General features: G+C 32.0%; 1 protein-coding gene across 1 annotated transcript in view; it reads right to left on the bottom strand.

Annotated features, from left to right (window-relative positions):
- The window catches only part of LOC129218373 (uncharacterized), a 43,938-nt gene extending 24,476 nt beyond the window's left edge, over positions 1 to 19,462 (bottom strand). Inside the window, exons 1-3 of the mRNA XM_054852655.1 lie at positions 19,259 to 19,462; positions 5,768 to 5,944; positions 1,516 to 1,680 (exon numbers count right to left, since the gene is read on the bottom strand). Coding sequence (XP_054708630.1) covers positions 1,516 to 1,680; positions 5,768 to 5,944; positions 19,259 to 19,355 — 439 coding nt within the window. The 5' untranslated portion in view covers positions 19,356 to 19,462. The remainder of the gene's footprint in view (positions 1 to 1,515; positions 1,681 to 5,767; positions 5,945 to 19,258) is intronic.
- Between the last annotated feature and the right edge of the window lie 817 nt (positions 19,463 to 20,279).

Genomic DNA, 20,279 nt, shown 5'->3' on the forward strand with positions numbered 1-20,279 from the left:
GTATTTTAATGAAAGCTAAATTGGAATCTGATGACTTGGTATGAAATTAATGCTTATTAGTAGTTATTTAGTCTTGGTGCTTTAGTTTCACGTAATCAACCAAAAAGTATCTGTCATTCTATGTAAAAAGCTGATTGTAATTGTGCATAAATAGTTCAGATATAGTCTATCAGATGTAATTCATTTTAACGTGAGCACAGATTATAGTAGATAATGCATATATTTTCATCTTTTGTGCTAGTTGAAAATACTCATAACTTGTATCATTGATAACTATGATTAACGTTAAAGAGATTTTTGCCAAAAATATGCTTTATTGGTGCTTTGCAAACCTTGCATTACGCGTGTTTATTTACTCCTTAGCGCTTTAGAAACTGATGTCAGAGTAATACAAAAACATCAAATGGACATCTCCTTCATTTTTTAAGCAGCCCGTGCAACTCTGGGCACGCAGCTAGTATAATATAAACCCAGTGAAGTAAGATTGTTTCCTTATAGTTCTATACAGCTGATAAAAATTGCAGAAAATATTTCCTATCTTTATCATAAGGTAGCCATTTTAGCTGACAATATCTACTTTTCATTCATGGTAACTGAACATAAAGTTTCAGAATTTAAAAAAAATCACTTTATTATCTATTATTTTACTGTAAATAGCATTTTTAGGTTCCGGAAATTTCAAAATACCTCTGGGTTATTCTTTTCTCTGTTATACTGCGAAAACATTACTCCAACACTTGAAAAATTTCTCCTTTGCATGATTTTTAAAACCAGTAAACACTGTTGCTTGTTCATTTTTTACAACCGTTGGAAAATTTGTAAAAATACTAGAATTTTTTAATGCTTGAACTCGTCAAGTGTTCAATTATTTTTTCAACATATGAAAGAGATGTACGACTAAACAGTTTCATAACTTCTTTTGAGCAAATTGGGTCAAACCTAACCTAAAAGCAACGCAGCTTCTAATCACAACAATACGACGCTCTTAGGTTATGCTTGCCCCAACTGTAGGATCCAATCTGAAAACGCCCTTCCTTAACGTCCAACCTAATGTTAGCGTAATTTTGTTGCTATTTCGAATTTACATAAGAAGTATGTTTTACTAATCGTAAAATCAAGACAATATGCATAAAACGTTGTGAAACACGTTCAGCTCTCTATTGGTTCTTAAAATAAAACATAGATTAGTTCTTAGCCTGTTAGCTTTAGCATCCTACTAATGTTCCATACTGGCTAAGTCAGTTTCCCTTTGACTGAAAGGGGTCTGCACCCCCTTTCAGTAGCAGACTGAAGATTTACAATTTTCAGTCTGATACTGAAAAATTTAATGGCAGACTGAACTATTGCAATTTTTAGGGGTATTTTTATGGATATGTTTTCCTCTTTAGTGGTGGGGTTTTTCTATCTTAAATGGTATGCTTGGTATTTGGGGAAAGGCGAGCACGATTGCTCTTATGGCCGTCGTTACCCATGTCCTAGATGTCACTCATGACAGTAATCTTAAGGTCAACTCACCAACGCAGGCTGGAAGGCTTGCATTCCATCTTCTTCCATCGCAAAAAACGGACATATCACCATCTAACACATATCCTGGTAAACAGTCATATATGAGCAGAGCTCCTCGGTACATTTCACTGACTCTACCGTTGGCAGGTTCTGGAAGTTTAGGACATCCACGAGCTGTAATTTAATCAAAAAAAAAAAAGTTATACAAAAAACTTTCATTACGGCAAATAACAAAACAACGAAATATCAGTTTCAAAGAAACAAATATTCAAGCAAACCGTCTTAGCTTGGATTATGGGAGAGATTATTAAGCTAAGATTGATTAACCGTCTTAGCTTATAGCAGAGAAACACCCTTCACAACAAACACAACTTGTTGTTTCTGGACGTTCATCGCAAAGGAATTTTACTGTGTCTTTTTAGCTACAATGCCTTTTTTTTTTTTTTAAATTTTTTTTTTAAATCTTTTCGATGTGTACGCTATAGATTTTATCCTAATTTCGAAACATAAATGAATTTGAGGTACACAGTGAAAAAAAATCAACGGAATGAGAACTTGCACTTAATTTGCGCTGCATGTAGAAAAGGAGTTCAGAAATTCGTGCAGAAAAATTCTCTTCTAATAAGTGATCATAGAAATATTTTTATTGGTAAATATCACCTTCTTTGAAATAATTACATTTAGTTATAGACGTTTTATTGTTTCAAAGAAAAAAAGTTAGACGAAACAAAAATCGGTACGCATTTTGTTTCGCACATTTAGTATAAGGGCAAGAAAATTCTTCAGCACTCAAACGATTGATGTGCAGAGCATATATCTATCGGACAAGAAGTCATTTTCAAGATGATACTAAATTTAGAGATCTAGCTAATTTTACTGGCAGAAAAAAATATCATGTAACTAATCTGAAACAGTTTTGTAAAAGGTATTTTTAAAGATTATTCTTCATTTGACTTCTGATTCAGGCTAAAAATAAATGTACTGTTGTGTCAGAAAAAGACGTATTAAAAATTTTATAACCATTTTAGATAGTAACATTTCTACGTGAAATGGATTTTCAGCACATACAGAACTAAGTACTGACGCAAATTTAATGTTGAATCTAATGTAAGACTGAAATTGTCAGATATTTTAGCCAAACTTTGAATGCACTAACATCAAATTTAAAAAAAATTTTAATTGCAGGATGCTAAAATTAAACAAAAAAAAACCACTGCCTTTTTTTTTTAGTTGAATTAGTTTTGCGTTCATTTTCTCGCCGTCATTTTAGTTTCTACTTCCATATTTTGTAGTTATGTTTGCGTTCTGTATAGCGTGTGAGTTTTTAAGTACTTTTATTATACTTGGCCTGATTGTCACTGAAAAATCTGAGACTTGCTTTTACTTACATCTCGGAAACTAGACCACTTAGAGACTTCGGGTTTTTCACTGAGTGATTTGCTCAATCGTAAAGCACAAATTAACGCTGAAAAATTAAAATTCTAAAATAGAACTTTTATTTCGGTTAAGAGGGAAAACAGCAAATATTTCATGTAAGTTCCCCATTAAATGATTAAATATAAAATCCTATGTTACAAATATTCGTTGCCTTACAACAGTAATAACAGTAGTAATCATAATGAAAATTTTGAATGATGGCTTCGTCGGAGTACGCATGAAATGCCTATCATTGCTCTCATCTATGAAAATAACAGATAACGGGACTAAGTAAAGAGACATATTATGACCTTTATCACGAGTAACTTGTATGCTTTGAAACATAAATTAGTTTGGGAAACCTTTAATGTTTAAATGATTTTAATTAAATTAGCAAGCAAATAATTCCCTAGAGAGGAAGGGATACTATTCCTAAAACTTAAGTTCCCTAACTTAAGTTTTAGGAACGTATATAGGTTTTATTTTTCCTTTTAGTACGGAGCATTTATATGAAAAAATGAGGTGAAGTTTCGTGTGATGGTAGCATTATTCTATTTTTGATAAACATTTACAATAAAACGAGTAAAATAACAGAATTTAAAAAAAAAAATACTAAGCACTTTTCATAATGCATTCAAAAAGGACAAAGTAACTTTTCTGGGTTAGATAGGAAAATTTAAGTATTCCTGCAATCTTCAAAAATTACAAGAAAATGACCCTACAAACGAAGAAAACTGCGGTTCTAGTCATTTCAAACTAAATTTTCCCAATAAGAATTATATGCATGTTTCAACACTCCAAGCTATGATTGAAAACTGGATAATGATAAAAAATTCTCTTCGTGACCTGAGCCGAACTTTTCTTTTTTTGTGTTGTCATTTTCTTGGAATTTTCGAACGCTACAGGAATACTTAAATATTGTGCTTCCTGACCCAGTAAAGTTAGTTTATCCTCTTGAGTGCACTATGAAAAGTGCTTAGTATTTTTTTCAAAAATTCTGTTTTTTTTTTCCTTGTTATTTATTACTTATTGCACAGGGGGTTCGCCAACTTCTTTAAGATTTTGAAAGGGTTCGTTAGGGAGAAAAAGTTGGGGAACCGCTATCCTAGATGATCTTGTTCGATTAGAAAAACTATTCACAAAGCATCGATCATTGCGCTTACTATTATATTTTATATTAAGTATAAGATTTTCTTACATTCCTATCAGAAAAGTGCTAGGCAACTGTGCTAAACAATTTCGAGATTCCTGGAACACCTCCTCCACAACATATGCTGATGCTTACTGCGCCATGCCATTGCTACTACAAATGCACACGTACTGATATCTGCGCATACCTCTTCTAGCATCATATCTCCACCACAACTTACACAGCACTTCCATTAATTACTGAAGGTTAAGAGCATCCAAAACTTCTTTGTCTCAATACCGCTGCTTGAAGCAGCGAATATAGGCACACAAGGAGGTCTTGTCGAAGAATTTGTCCTTTCTGAAAATAAGCGCGTAAAAAAATGAAGCTGATGGGGTTGTTTGCGAAATTTTAAAAGTATTTTTTCTGGAAGAGCATGTTTTTTTAAGCATGTTAGGGATGCTTTAAGCATCCACATAGGATTTAATCATTTTTTAAATAATTTGACAAAGTTTAATATTTTTTAACAATTATTTTAATCGGTGCGCAGATTGAAATTCATTTTTTACGCTTTTGCAAAAGACATCACAAGTGATGAATTGCCATTCACTGATGCCATTACCGGACAGCGCAAATTATCATAACCTGGCAACGAGGCATACAGCAAAGCGTTAACATTAAGCGTGGCAATGGACTAGCACGCCAAATTTCATCGCTTTAGATATCATACAGACCACGCCTTTTTTCCAAAATCGGACACTTAAAAAAAATCAAATAAAAAATAACAGTTGGGAGAATAAAAGTTTTTTCTGGCTCCATGTTTTTTTCTTTGCTTACTCTATAAGTTTCAGTGTGTCCATTTTCACTGCAAATTATTCTGTGAGACATTTTCGTTGCAGAGAGTCGTACTGTAGAGTCGCTAGCGCCGATTTACGAGAGCAGCCGTAACCAACTCAACTCCACCCTACACAATTTTGTGAAGAAATGTTTGTAAGCACGTGCAGGAAGTGTGTTGTGTAAACAATGCGAGAAAATCTTCGAAAACATTAATTATAAACCTTTTATGCTTAGTTTTTGTATGAAATTTAATTAACTATTGTTCAGATGCAATTAGCCTCCTTCATCCATAAGTTCATGTCAGTGTCACTTAAGCCGTTAACCTCGGACATCATTAAACTGGTATAATGCGGATCGAAAATCAACAACTTGTAATATAAACTTATTTTGGGTAGGTAAGTCTTGATCAAGTACTATTGTTTCCTATTTTAAGGATTCGTCGATTCAAATATATTTAAAGATGCGTCTTTATTTTTCGGTATCACTAACAAATAAAGGGTTGTTTAAAGCATACATATTTTTTTTTTTCGTTTAAGTTGCAGTCAGTATAAAAAAAAGTTGTTATGTGTATGTTCCGGCGATAAAAGGAGTTGAGTATGGTTGATTTACTTTAGATTATTTATCCCAGTATTCGGATTAATATGTTCCATTAAAAATTAATAATCACACGGATTAACAGTATTAGAAATGCTTTCAGGGTTTTCAGCACTTCAGTTTTGTTTTATTACTTTTGCATGTTTCATTGAAAAATATCACAACTTAAAATCAAGTGTTTTTTAATCTACCGTAATTTAAATTGAATACCTGCAGTTTCGAGCAACATTAGCTTTTATGTCATCTCCTTTCATAAGTTTAAATTGATGATTTTGCAGAACTTACCAACACAAATTGGAATTGGATTGTTCCATTGACCCCTCACGCAAGTTGCAAACCGCTTTCCAGCAAGTTCATATCCGGGGTCACACAAAAACTTTGCTATCCTGCCTCTAGATCGTATTTTGACTCTTCCGTTCTTTAATTTATTTCGAATCCAAGGACAGCGGCTCGAACTATCATCTAAAAACAAAAATAATATATTATAATACAATAATATCTTCAACTCATAATGTTTTCCCCAATTTTTTGAACTCGTTTCGCTCACATTGTTGGGATTTATTTTACGTGCTTATTCATATACTAAAATCATAGATATTTGCGTGCAAAAAGTGTTTTGTGTTTTAAATCAATTTTCAACCACCAATAAAGTTATTTTCTCGGCACAGAAGAAAGTTTCTTAGTTTAAGATATACAAATTATGCAACAGACATATTTAGAATTAATTTATTGTGTATCAATAGTATGCAAAACCAGTAATGAAATGAAAAAGGACTTGTTTAGGAACATCGAAAATATGTCAAATATTTGATATTTTATTTGAAATATTCATGAGGGACTTCAGTCAATAATTTAGAGGAACGCCTCCCAATCAGGACCAGCAGCGCAGCAGCAGTTTGCTTAAATACCGGAGCCACCGAAGCCATTAATCAGTCTCACCAAACTCAAACCACTGATGATGGCTGCAGCAAAGCAAGCCGAAACGTCTGGAATTTCTACTCCAATTAGACCACGGCTAATAAGCCCGGAAATGTTATCTCCTCAATAATTTAGAGCTTTTGCGAAAGCTATTGCTTAATATATCTTTAGGAGCAATAAAAAACGGAAGAATGTAAATATTTGCACTTTAGTGTGCGCAAAAGACGGAATTTTATCTTGTAATCCGAACATTCCGATAAAATCCAGATTTTGTCTGATGCTCATCACAGAAGTCAACTTATTTGGTCCATTAACTTACTTCTTTTGCCCTAAAAATAGAGTTCGTTGTAACCGTGAACACGTGCTTGATATTATTGCAAAATTTGTGCTTTTTTACTTAACGAAATCTACTCTAACGAAATGCTAATAGTATCGGATCTGCATACCCGCAAACCTCGCTGTGCCAATAAGAAACTCAAAACACAAGACACTACAAAACTTGAAATAATAATTTTTAAAAACCTAATATTCGAATTAAAATTTGAAATTATTTTTCAAATGTTCAAGAAAAAAGTTGAGAAAAAATAGAAACACTATATATAATATGTAAGAACATTGAATAATTTACGTGAATGAAAAAATAACTAATTTTTTAAGAAAAGTCTCCGTGAGGTGCACAGCACCCCACCCCTTCAAGGGTCCTTCCGAATTTTGTGACAATTTTCACTTTAAGGACAGTAAAAGAAAAGTGAGTAAATACTGCCGAAAATGTAAAACATGACATCAAATCGCGAAAAAAGGGATTAAAAAATGCAACAAATGTGTATTAAAAGAAAGAGGGGAAATTTTTTTTTTAAAGGGGGTGAAAAGTGCGAAGGAAAATCTGAAGCCAAAACAATCACTTATCCTTCAGTAATGCGAAAAGATTTAAAAAGGAAGCAAAAATATCCAGCATGCCCGCCAAAAAAAAAAACCGCTAAACCTTCGTTTTCTAAGTTTTGAACTCTAATTAAAGATGTTTTAATTAATTTTGAAACTTCAACGTTCATTTTGTGAAAAAATAAGTAACAATAGAGGAAGTAAAAATTTCGCTTAAAACTACAATGAAAAGAATAAATTTGAATTGTGGAAAATTTGCTTTGCTCATCTACGACAAAGAACAATTCAAATGATTCAAGTTTTATTATCCTCTCCTTACAATTGATACTAAACAAAGTTTGGAACAGCCATCAATATTGATGCATTAAATTTATTTTGAGTTTCATTTTGTTGTCGCAATTTAGAATTCAAATTATTCAAATTTCGCGATTTCGGATAAGAAATGAATGTCATTTACGGAAAATTCAGCTTCAAGACGAGTTAGCGGACTGGTTTGATCATCCAATAGCAATGGAAAAAACCTTTCATGTACTTCCGAAGATAGAAGAATGAAGGGTATTTTAAAGATTAAAACTAAACAAATTGGAACAAATCCTTCAAACTACTACTCAATACATAAAAGAACAAAGCCAGAACACACACACATACACAGCGCATAGAAACTAAGAAAGATAACCAGAAGAAATACATAAAATTCAAAGCATTCACAAAATTCCCTAGAAATACCAAAAAAAAACTGGACAAAACATTTTCAAAATCTATATTTAGAGGAGTTTGGATGAGCAAAAATTCGAAGAATTTCGGTTCTTCAGAATAAAAATATGAATAACAGTTTAACATTAAAACAAATGAAATAAAGATATAATGAAGAAACAAAAATTAATTTGCCGAAAATTTAAGTAATTAAAAAGCTGGTAGCGATTAAGAAGTTATTAAAATGAATGTCATCAAAATTTAGGAACATACGATAAACTTGAAAAAAAAAAAAATACGCAACAAATGCTGAATCATTAAGAATGCTAAACCAATTCCAAAGAATTTGGGAGCCCTTTAAAACATCTTTAGGAGAGAACAGTTTTGGATTTTTTTTCGGGATGTAATTAAAATATTCTTCGAAATGCAAACAATGAGAAGATATGTGAGACTTGTTTAATTGCTGTTTTTATGCATAACTTGGAAATAAAATGATTTTTCAAAAATCACAAACAAATATTCACTCAACTTTCCAGAAGTGCTTTGACAAGTAATTGAAAATAACCCTAAAATAATGATATAAAATAAAAAAAATAGAAATGCTGAAGCAAATAAGTTCAAAATTAAAGTAGAAATATTGAAGCAGCTAAAACCAAGGAGCAGTAGTTAAAAAAATACTCATTATTTTTGGGGGGAGGAGAGGGGATCAATAAATTTTGTGGCTTGGGGCTTTTTGCAGGAGGACCCAAAATTTAAAGATCCGAGCCTAGCTGGAGCAAAGAAATTGAGCATACGACGAAAAATTATGGTATAATGTTTAAAGTATTATGGGTTACAGTGCAGAGAAATGTGGGAAAAAGTGAAATGGTGAAATATTTGCTTCTCTTTTTGCGACACTTACCTAGTAATGTTTTAACTATGTAGTTACATATGTAGTGTATTCCAGTCAAAAAAGATTTACCCCTTAAAATCAAAGCATATGATAATAGAAGCAATTTTCAAAAATGGATACTCAAATCGTAATATTTTGTTGTAAGTCCAAAATTATTTTCAATTGATAAAGTTCTTCTAATTAACATTTTAAACATTGATTGGGACCTTCTAATAGTCGGTGCAGTATTTATTTAGTTAATATTTAGCCTATTTGTATTTTAATTTTTTTTCTCAATTGGTCAAATGAATGCGGGATAAAGTGGATGAGGAAAAGTGAAATAGTCCATTTTGTCTACACCAGGGCCGCGCCAAGCTTGATCGGCGCCGTCGCACAGTGGTTCAAGGGCGGAAAAAATAGCCATTTTTAAGTTTTAGGATAAAAAATAATGCATGCCGTAATTACTTAGCCCTTGAGTTGTAGTAACTTACTCCATAAGAGTTTTTTGAAAAAAAAATTCGTTTTGACAAAAATAAGCCGAGATTGTTGAACAATTATGTTTTTACTTTTTTCGGACGTACGCCTTATACTTCAGTTTTAATTCATTCGTTCAATAAGAAGGACTAAAATTTAATAAAAGTCATTTCTGATTGGTTTTTCACACTTATAGGATGCATATTACATCGTATTTAAAAATTAAAAAAATCATCAAAATTAAAAACTACCTGAAATGAAAAAAATATTATTTTCTTAAAAATATAATGAAAAGTACTGTGGAATATACTTTTATCGGCTTCCGGTGAGCTAAAATGTACATATATCAATAGTTTAATCCTTCCTGTAAATAAACAACAACATTTTAGCTGCGACCTCTTGCGACTGCAGTCGTGGCAGAAGTTTTTGTTTGATCTTCGCTATTTACGAATCCCAATATAGTAAGTTAGAAAATAACCCGTAACGGTATGGGGGTAAATTGCTTTTTTTATCTTGTCATCAAATTTGACATGCTCCAGACTAACGTACGTCACAGTTTCACTACTTTGCAGGAGAGCCTAAAAACGTTTGTTTACTGTTTCCGAAAGTTGGGACTTTTGAAACATTCATGAATAAATATAGAGGATTTTTTTAAACAGATTTACGTTATTATGGCTTAATGCGGAGCATTATTCTACATGCAAAGCAGTAGTAACATGAAAATAACAATCTTCGAACCCGTTTGGCTTTAAATTAGATACATATGAGAAAGAAATTTTTAAAACTCATACAGAATTCTATATAAAAAGTTAAATAACCATTCTGTTCATAAAACAATGAAATTAGAAAATCATGAAACGTTTGAAATTTCTGATTTCCTTTTCGAAATCATTATAGTATAAAGCTGTTCTCTGTTTGTCAACATTGCCAGAAAATATTGTTCGAGGGCATCAATTGCAATAAATAAACCTTGCGTGTGGCAAACGACTGATTTAATTTATATTTTTCACTAAAAACTGAAATGAGCTACAGAGAAACCCCGATTTTACGTTTCTCAGAGGCCTGAATCAGACATAAAATACATAAAATATGGGAAAACGTCAAATCAAATCCAAAAACATAAAATATGGAAAAACGTAAAATACGGGAAATGCATAAAAAGTAAAAATTAGATTAAAAAAAACAAAATTAGTAAAAAGTTGCTACAATGACGCTTATAAAATGTAAAAATGCGATATTTTACGAAAAGAACATTATTGTACACACCAGTTTAGATCATTCTAACACATTAAGTAACGAATTCGAGCGTTTAGGTTGAAAATAGTCAGTAATAATGAGTAATTGAATCCAAACTAAATACAGCATCTTCCAGGAATGGAACACTTTGCAAAGTTTTTTCCTGGTCTTTATGATAAAGAAAATAGTTTTTCACTATTTTTAAGCTCAAAAATGCAGTATTGAGAGAAGAGACGAGTTGTGTTTCCTCTTCTTCTTGTTCAGCTTCATTGGTGACCGAAAAGTCCATAAGGTCAGCTACGCAGGGAGCAGAAGTGTTTCAGTTATCATGGATTAAACTTTCAACAGAGTGGATTATGTTTAAAAATGCACAGAGGGAAACACTTTTCTTAATTTTAAAACTTTTTCTCTCTTTTTTTTAACTGCCAAGGAAAAACGTAAAATGAGGGAAATTCATAAATAACAAACTTTCTATCCGGGTTAAATTAATATTATTAGTGTACGGAAAAACTGGGACCTGTCGATAAAAAAACATAAAATGTTGAGAAAACGTAGATTCGAGGGACGTAAAATCGGGGTTTCGCAATGAATACGATCAGCAAGCATGGAGATAAATATTACCATCTAACAATTTTAACAATTTTCCAAAGCATTTTTTGAGAATATTCAAAGTTATTGAATTTTTTCCGCTTTTCGGTCGTTTTGAAATACTGTGCGTCGTGCAAATATCTTGTGAGCGCCTCTATGCTCTTGCGTTCAGGAAACATATAGTTAACATCTTGAGAGAGGTTTTGTAGACAAATATAAAAAGGAAAAAAATACGTTTGACATTTAATTTATACAAAAAATCATGTGTGAATATTAATATTGGACTATGGTGTAGGTTTTTACTTCATGTCTCGAAATTATTTGGAGTTCAGCACCTCCTCTAGTATGCTAACAATACATTTTGGAAAAGGAAAATATTTTAACTATCAAAGTTAACGTCAATTTGAATATCTATCTAATCTCTAAGTGATGCATCTATACATATAATAAAATAAGATGTTTGTGTGTGTGTGTGTGTGGCGCGCTTCCCGGGAAAACGGCAAGGCCTAGAAAGATGAAATTTGGTATACAGGTACTGTTTTTGCCGAAGATGTGCACCTCGGGCTTCGATTTTTGATATTTTAATTAGAAAAAAAGTTATTTAATGTTTTATGTGTTTTTTTGCACTTTTTAGTACTTTTTACCTCACAGACCTCGAACCAATCGCACCACACAAATATTTTTTGTACTGTAGTGTAGGAAGTTTAATTTTAAATATGATGAATGAAAAAAAATTTGAAGACAGAGCAATTTTTGTATTTTTTACGAATTTTTGAAAAAACCTTTAATTTGCAATTTTTCCCGGGTTTTATTTTTTTCTAATATCATCCTACGAGAAGTATCAAAGCCTCATTTCTAAAATTTAAGTTGGTAATAGTAAAAACATTTCGCCCTCTTCAGAAGAAAAAAGTTCTTAAGAATAAGCAATAGTTTTTATTTTACAATTGTTTTAAGCTGAACACATCATGTCTTTCCACGCATCTGTCGAAAAAAGGTTCTTCATTCTTTTATGCCTCTAACGTCACTACTTGGATTTCGATTCGATATTTACGACGGAATCTTAATCGCAAACAATGTTAATCTTTTTTTTTTTTTTACTATATAGCTTACTTTTACATTTTATGACGTGATGACCACGTGTTTTTCCGGCAGCGCTTGCTTTTTTTCTTTTCTTTTTTTTATTTAGGGATTGCATTTATTTCTTTTTCCATCCCCCCCCCCACCCCCAAGCTGGACGTTTTGCTGTATCTATAAAACGAAACATTTCATAGTTGTGCGCATTTAATTCAATAAAAACAGCGAGATTTTCTTTTCTTTGTCAAACGCTACGTTTTGCACACTACGGGGAATTTTGGAGATAACTTTTTTTTTGTAAACTTAAATAAAAAAAAGCGTTTTTTTGAGTGATCTTTGTTTTTATTAAGAAATGGGCGGGGAGGTTAAAATAAATAGAGGTGGATCGTACAGGTAGATAGCCGCCGAAGGCGGCAATCTTGGCATAAAAATGTGAAAAACAAAAAAAGATAGAGATGAATTGATTAATACTGCTGCCAAATTTATTTAAACAGCCGCCGAAGGCGACAAATGCTAAGTAAAAAGGTAAAGTTAGCCAAACAGTCGCCGTAGGTGGCCGCTTGCATAAAAGGCGAATGGCGTAAGAAGGCGAACCAGCTGGTCGCCGCAGGCGGCTAGTAATTAATAAAACTTTTATGCTTGTCAAAACATGACAACAGGAGCAGTGGCGCAACGAGAAAATAGTTTTAGAGGGGCACATTGGAAGAAAATTCTCTTTTAAAAAGAGGAGGTACAGGGGCTCTCTCCCCGGAAAATTTTTGGTACTTGTAGTTTTAAAAACGCAATTTTAAACGGTCTTTGATGGTGTTATGGGGGGAAAAGGGTACAAGGGGCTCCGCGAAAATTTATAAAAGTTAAAGCCTTAAAACGCGATTATCGACCATTTTTATTGACGTTAAAACAAGGGATGGAACTCTGGCATTCTACCGGATGTGTTTTTGAAAAGAAAAAAATAGATGGAAATCAATTCTTCCTCTCCCCTCCAATTTTTCGAAATTGAACTTTGAAGATGTTTACAGGAAAGAGATTCTGGAGCTCCCTCCTGGAAACTTTTTTAAAATTAAAGTCCTAAAAACTAAATCAATATTCTATGAGGGGAAGAGGTTCAGAGGCTATTCCACTTAGAGTTTTCTTAAGTTATTTTTAAAAACCTATCTTCTGATGATATTAAAGGAAGAAGGTTCGGAGGCCCTTGCCCGAATATTTTTAGTTCAGATGAAGCACTGAATAATAATTTGAATGGAGGAAAACCTTCGAAAAGTAGGAACTTTATGTCGAAGTCTAAGCTTTATAATTAATAGTTTTTAACTAGACCGTATTTGGTAACATTAGGGTCGGCAATCTTTTGAAATCGAGGCTCCAAAAACGCAATCTTTGGTGATTTTCGAACATAGTTTCAAGTGATGTTGTTTGGTATTCGGGGGCTTTCCCTGGAAATTTTGCGAAATTGAACATCTAGAAACGATATTTGAGATGCTCCGTACTGCTTTTGGCGGGGGGAGAGGGGATGATTCGGAGTAGTAGCATTTTAAGACTTTCTTATTTTCACATGAACTTGAAAAAAGAAAATTAATAAAGAAAAAAGAAAAGAAATAGGACGGAGAGGGACGAGCAGGCGTAGCTGACGATTTAGCTGTTCCTTTTGAAAAATTTTAAAACGAAGATTTCTTAAGATATGCAACTGTGCTTATCGTATTTTTTTAAGTATGATAATATACAAAAATACAGAACAGTGGAATTACCACAAACAATAGTTGAAAATCACAAAAAGGCATATTGCACAAATTATAATACAACATATTCACCGTAAGAACCAAACTGGGGGATAGAACATTTCCTGCGATTCACTTCGTATGCTCAACCTTGTGAAATTATAGCCACACCGTAAATTTCATTAATATGTACTTATCGTGGTGAGAAGTATATGCCACAAATTAAGTTAAAATTCAAAATTCCGAGAATATAGAGCAAATATGAAATATATACGGAAATATTTCACACCCGTGCAAATTATTTGAAAAGAATACAATGCTCTTAACTAATCAATTGCATTATGAAATGAGCAGAAAAAATCTTGTGCCAAATAAGACAGAGATTATTTTCCTAAAACTTATGTTCCCTATTACAAGTCAAAGAAAACAACGGGAAGATTCGAGGCAAAATTATTTTTATCGCTAGGGAAATCTTCCTATCGGAGGCGTATGGAATTATGTGAGGAGATGTAAAAAGGAAGCTCATGAAAAATAGTTCGTTGAAAGCAAAAAATATATCCAATTAATTCCATATTATTTGTCTAGCCTGCAAACAAGAAAAACAATACAACTGAGGAGCAGAAGAAAGTTATCGTATTCTACTCCAAAGGGAGTTAATTAACAAACAATATGCAACACAAATCAAATAAATTATTAGGTTCTAACATCTTTCATCCACCAGGGGTTTTTTTTTTTTTTTGTGTGTGTGTGTGTAAAGAAATACCATACAAAAACAAGAAATTTTGCCAGTATTGATTTGCTCATTAATGTTCTTAATCGTCTTTAAGTTCTGAGTAAACATTAACTAGTTCAATGTTTTTAAGGAGAAATGCTTGACATTTGTTTCAAGTCTTCACTATTAGAATTTAAGTTTGCACATAGTCTCTCCTGAAGCAAAAAAAAAAAATGTCCTTTTCAATAGTGTAATAAATATATATAATACATAATGGTTTTCTCTGATGAGAAGAATTCTCACTTTCAGAAAGTTTTTTTTTTTTTTCTTTTTTTCTTTATTGAGACATCAAGTTGTAAATGGAAGCGTTATTACATTCAGTACATCCCAGAACATTATTAGTGAGGATCTGTCACTGTTTCTTATTTCATTCTTGTAATCTATGGTTCGCACTATTGACACCCGATTTGTCTAGTGGTCAGTGGTGGCGATGATGAGATCCCGGGTTCGAATCCCGGCTCGGGCATGAATGTACGTTCTCTCTCCGGTCCTGGGCCTTCCTATGTGTGAATGTCTTGTTGTGTCTTGAATGGTTGCCTAGCCTATAGAAACAGGTCCTTATGGCGTGTGTGTATTGTGGAAGTCGGAGTTCACAACAGATTACGGTACAGTTGGAAAAGTGAAGCAGCGCACCCCCCCAAATTGCCAGCCTAGCTGGCACACGACAACAAAAACAACTCTTTGGACCGAATAGTTTTCTTTTTTTTTCGGAGCGTACTTGATGTTTTCGAATATAATATACAGTATGTTTCCCGGTTTCAAAACGTAATAATTATTTAGAGTTAACATTATTTTGATCGAATATACTTGTATGTATCGGGAAAAAGAATCCATCCTGTTACCATCCAAGCAGAACTAAAGCTCTATTTAGCCTGGCGGTCCCATTTTCGCGAAAAATTGCGATTCGTTTATGACGAATTTTATGCGTAATTTTATGTAGTGAAATATATGTAAAGGGTTACGAGAAATAACCCGGACACACATAATAGGAGAAGCCCGCTTATATTGGACCACTGCTTAAATTGGACCGGGGGCTTAAAATTTAGCGTAGAGTCCTGTGCAACACTCTGCCGGTGTAAATACAAAGATTTGTGTCTGAAACCTTTGAGGATGAAGTTTCGTCACATTTCGTTTTTCATAGCTTGATTTACGATGTGATTTGTGGTGAAAACGTGTTCGATCTTATTTTGAGAACTTGTATCTAGTAGAATAATACTAAAATTTGTGAACTGAGAAAATTGTATATTATTACAAACAGTATATAATGGGGATTACAGCAATGTATTTAGATGCACGATTGAGAAACTTGTTGACAAGGTATAAATAAAAGAATAAAAAATGACGTGTTTTCCTTTATTGGACCGAAAAATTGTCCTATGTTTTACCGGTGGTCTAATTTAAGAGTATGTGATCAAGCAAACCTTTTTACTTATCAATTTATAAAATGGGTGATGAATGTAACTTAATAACATAGTTCGGATTATTTTGAGCATATTTTAACACTGATTAAATAAATTCGTTTTGCCTTTTTGTTTTTTGTTTTTTTTTTTCAAGCACACTTTCTAGAAGCTGCCACCGATAAAAATAGGTGTTAATCTAATAAGATTCAATTTCAGTTTAGTTAAACGTAGTTTTTCAATTTGACTGAAATGTGTGCTCGTTCACGTTACTTGTTGACTGGTTATTTCTTTTAATTACAAGGACCGAAAGTCCAGTTTAAGAACATGAAATTCAAACAAACATTTTATTTATTTTTTTTGTAGAAAATAATTTAGTGGTGACATTTAAATGTGCAGTTAGGATTACTTGAAATTTTAATTATAAGGTTTATTAAAGCATTCACACTGGTTTTTATTACGTTGCGTAAAAGCTTCAACCTCATAAAATCGTTTTTTTTTCTTCTTTTCTTTTTAGCCAGAAGCTTTAATTTCAGTTTTGTCATATAAAATTCCTTATTTTTTTTTAAATTTGACTGAAAATTGTGCTCTTCAACTTTTTTAAGCTAATTTCTTTATTAATTACAAGCTACGTTAATTTCTATCATTTTTGGTTTTAGAAGATGTCTAGAAAGGGAAATGTGGTTCATCAACGGGAAAAATAATGGAAGGAGCCTTAGCCGTTAGTAGGAATGATGATGTGGGGCTAACGATAACGGTGTAAGAATGCTTCCTCTTCCAGCACACACGAAGCATCGTTTACAACAATCTGACGTGGTCTTTTTCAAGCCTCTGTCCGCATATTTCAATCGAAAATGTGATACGTGGATGCGAGAACATCCAATGAAATTTAGTCAAGTTTATCATAAATTTCAAACCAAAGGGCTAATAAAAAGCAAACACAAACATCTCCTGCGCAAGAGTAAACGATGTTAACATTAGAAAAGTATTGTCTCTCGGAGAGAAAAAACAACTAGCTATAAATTTGAAAATAGTAATAATAATAATACATACATAGAATACAAAAGAAACACACACACACAAAGTGATTTATCCAAAAATGACACGCAAGAGACCGAGTTATTTGAAGATGAAAGACTTCCAGACAATTAGACGAGGTGTATCGCGCATCTTTTTTGTTTGTATCTCGCACAACAGTACCACCAACCTGCGTGAGTTCAGAAAAAGTATTTTCAACTGTAGAAAAGTTGAGCACGAAAGGGAGTTCCAGGTTTAGAGACAATTCAATAGATGTGTTATGTAGTTTACTATTATTGATTTTTATTAGGGCATTTGTTCCTTCATTTTATATTTTTTTACAATACGTTTTCATAAATAATACAATTTTTGCACAAAATTATGAAATGTAGCAAGAAACAATATGTTTATAAGCATTTTTTTAGAAATTTAGAATACCGTTAATCATAATGGTATTCCGGGTATCACGTTTTAAAAATACCGAATAGTGGTATTGAATTTTTGGTCCGATATTGAAATGCCTAATCATATTATTTATTAAGGAGTAAAAGAGAGCTTGTTTTACAGACGGTACATATATTTCTAATGTTTTGCTGACATTTAAAACATTCATTCATACAATGTTGTTCCAGAAATTCACTTTCAATATTCTATATATTTTAATAACCATCAGAATGTCCAAACTAAAAGTTAATTTGCATAAAAATAAAAAGTTCGTACTCAACTATTGAAATCGTATTTCATAAAGCTTATCTTTCGTAATAGTAAACTAGCTCTTATATTTATGTATTGGAATATCTCAAAATGTTGTTTCTCGAGTCAGAACCGGTAATATAAATTCCTTCACATTGAGAGCCAGTTTAAGCAATGAATATTTCTGTTTCATTATGTTCAAACTCTTTTATTGAGTTTTAGATTATAACGATGAAAAATGTATGTAAATTAAGTACTTTGGCATATAATAAGAAAGAGCATTTATGTATTTCTCCTAGTTCTATATTGTAAAAGATTCAGTTCTTAAAAAAATGTTTTCATTAAAAGTAAACTAAAGCCAAGTTTTTGAAAAACGTAAGAAGAAAAAAAAAACTTTTCTGAACAATTCTTACTGTCTCAAGTTATCGAATTACACCCTCTTTGCGTTTACAATCAATTAGACAGTTAATGTAGATAGGTACTTTGGAAGAGTAGCGTTTTAAGCATTATTAATTTTAATTGCTTAAAGGTTAAAAACTGCTTTTCTCGGAAAGCAATTCAAGCCACAGTTTTTAAGGGGACATACGGCTATTAATTTCGAAAATTTTGTAATTTTTGGGAAAACAATATATACATTGTTCTCCAGTCTTTCCCGAATAATTTAAAACAAATCGTTTTGAAAAGTTCCTGTATTTAAGAAAACTATGAGGGAAAAAGTATTAGCTCGTTTAGGTAATTTTGCTGCAAAAAATATTTTTAAAGCCCTTTTCTCAAAATGTGTTTTTTTTTTTTTTAAAAATATTGCACGCATAAAAACGTTAAAACTAAGAAATACTTTTACATGGCAGTTTTACAGAACATGTATAATGCTTTGTTTTCAAAAGTGAACCACAATTTGTGTACAATTTCTTACCTAAAAAAATTTGTAGGATATAAAAAAGATGAACTTTTGATCAATTTTTGACACTTTAATTTGAATTACCATATAAAATAGAAATTCTACACAAATGTAAATAAAGAAAACTAGTTCAGTTTATTAAACTGATATTTCGAATTATTTAGAAAATAAAAATATTGTGTCATGACTAATATTTTTTCTGTAATCGTGCGCACAAGGAGACTAATGCAATTTTCATCATATATTTTTGCTCATGCTAATTACGTAGACCAAAATTTGGGTTCAATAAACTAGAGGCATTAAAATTAAAAACATACATTTTTCTAGAAAAGGAAAATTAGTGTATCAAATGTACTCTTCAACCAATAGTGTATCGAATTTGACTGCTTTTTTAGCCATTTCTGAAAGGTTTAGGAGTCTTATGTACCTTTAAAAGAAAGAAAGACACTTATCAAGAAAGCTTTTGCAAGCTAGAAATGATTTAATTCAACCCATTTGCATTGTCAATGACATCCCCATGTATTTTAGAATATATGAATAAAACAAATACTTACTATCGTCATCATAATCAAATGCATAAGTGAAACAGTTCTGTAGTTGGGATAAAAGAATCATGATGAAAAAAACTTGATGTAGAGAACGAAAATCCATTGTATATTTTGAAAATCATCCAGTGTTTCACCTTATTCTTGAAAGCATAGGAATTTTTAGCAGTAATCCGTGTTGTTTAGTCCGGAATTGAAGCAACAATTTTTACATAGTGCTAATACACCTTCAACAGTATTCCTAAAAATTTTATCACTAGAAAGAAAGCACTTTGTCAGAAGTTTCAGCAATAGATGAATGGAAGTTTAGCAGCGGAACTCGACTTTCGCGGTCTCAGAGACTTCCGGATGTCCTGCCGGAAGTCATTGTGTGACAACAAAGAAAAGGAGAAAAGTTAGATATCGAAAAGAAAGTTACGCTTTTAGCCTTCTTCTAGAGTGTTTAGGAGTTAAGCTATTCAATAGTTTCTTTTTTCCAATAAACGCTTCTGGAAGATCACTCGTTTATGTTTTGACATCGATTGATTAGCGCGAATTATTAACCGGTTATCATTAATTTAAAATTGTAGTTTTAAGAAAGTGAATTTTTGAGAAACATATCGCAATTGAAAGTTCATATGGAAAATACCTGAAGATATGATGAAGTCTCTTTTAGTCTTTTCAATTTTTACTTTTAATTACGTTGTGTCATTTTTCTTCTTATATTTTAGCATACATATCCGACGTTTTTGCAAAGTGCAATTAGTCAGTTAGTGCTTCCTTTTCTAGTTCCACATGGATTTTATGTATATATATATATATATATATATATATATATATATATAAAGAGATAACTTTATCTCCTCATTACAAAATAAATTATTTCTGAAACATAAATTGTTTTAGTGTGATGCATTTTGAAAAAAAAAATAACGCGGCTAATCTTTAAAACATTTTAACAAAAAAAAAGGAACTTATCAGTACCACTACAAAATAAGAAGTAACGTAATTAATCGTTATATTTTTTCTGAGTGTATTGCATTCGGTTTGG

This window comes from Uloborus diversus, chromosome 1 (genome assembly GCF_026930045.1).
Source record: "Uloborus diversus isolate 005 chromosome 1, Udiv.v.3.1, whole genome shotgun sequence".
In the NCBI taxonomy this organism is placed as follows: domain Eukaryota; kingdom Metazoa; phylum Arthropoda; class Arachnida; order Araneae; family Uloboridae; genus Uloborus; species Uloborus diversus.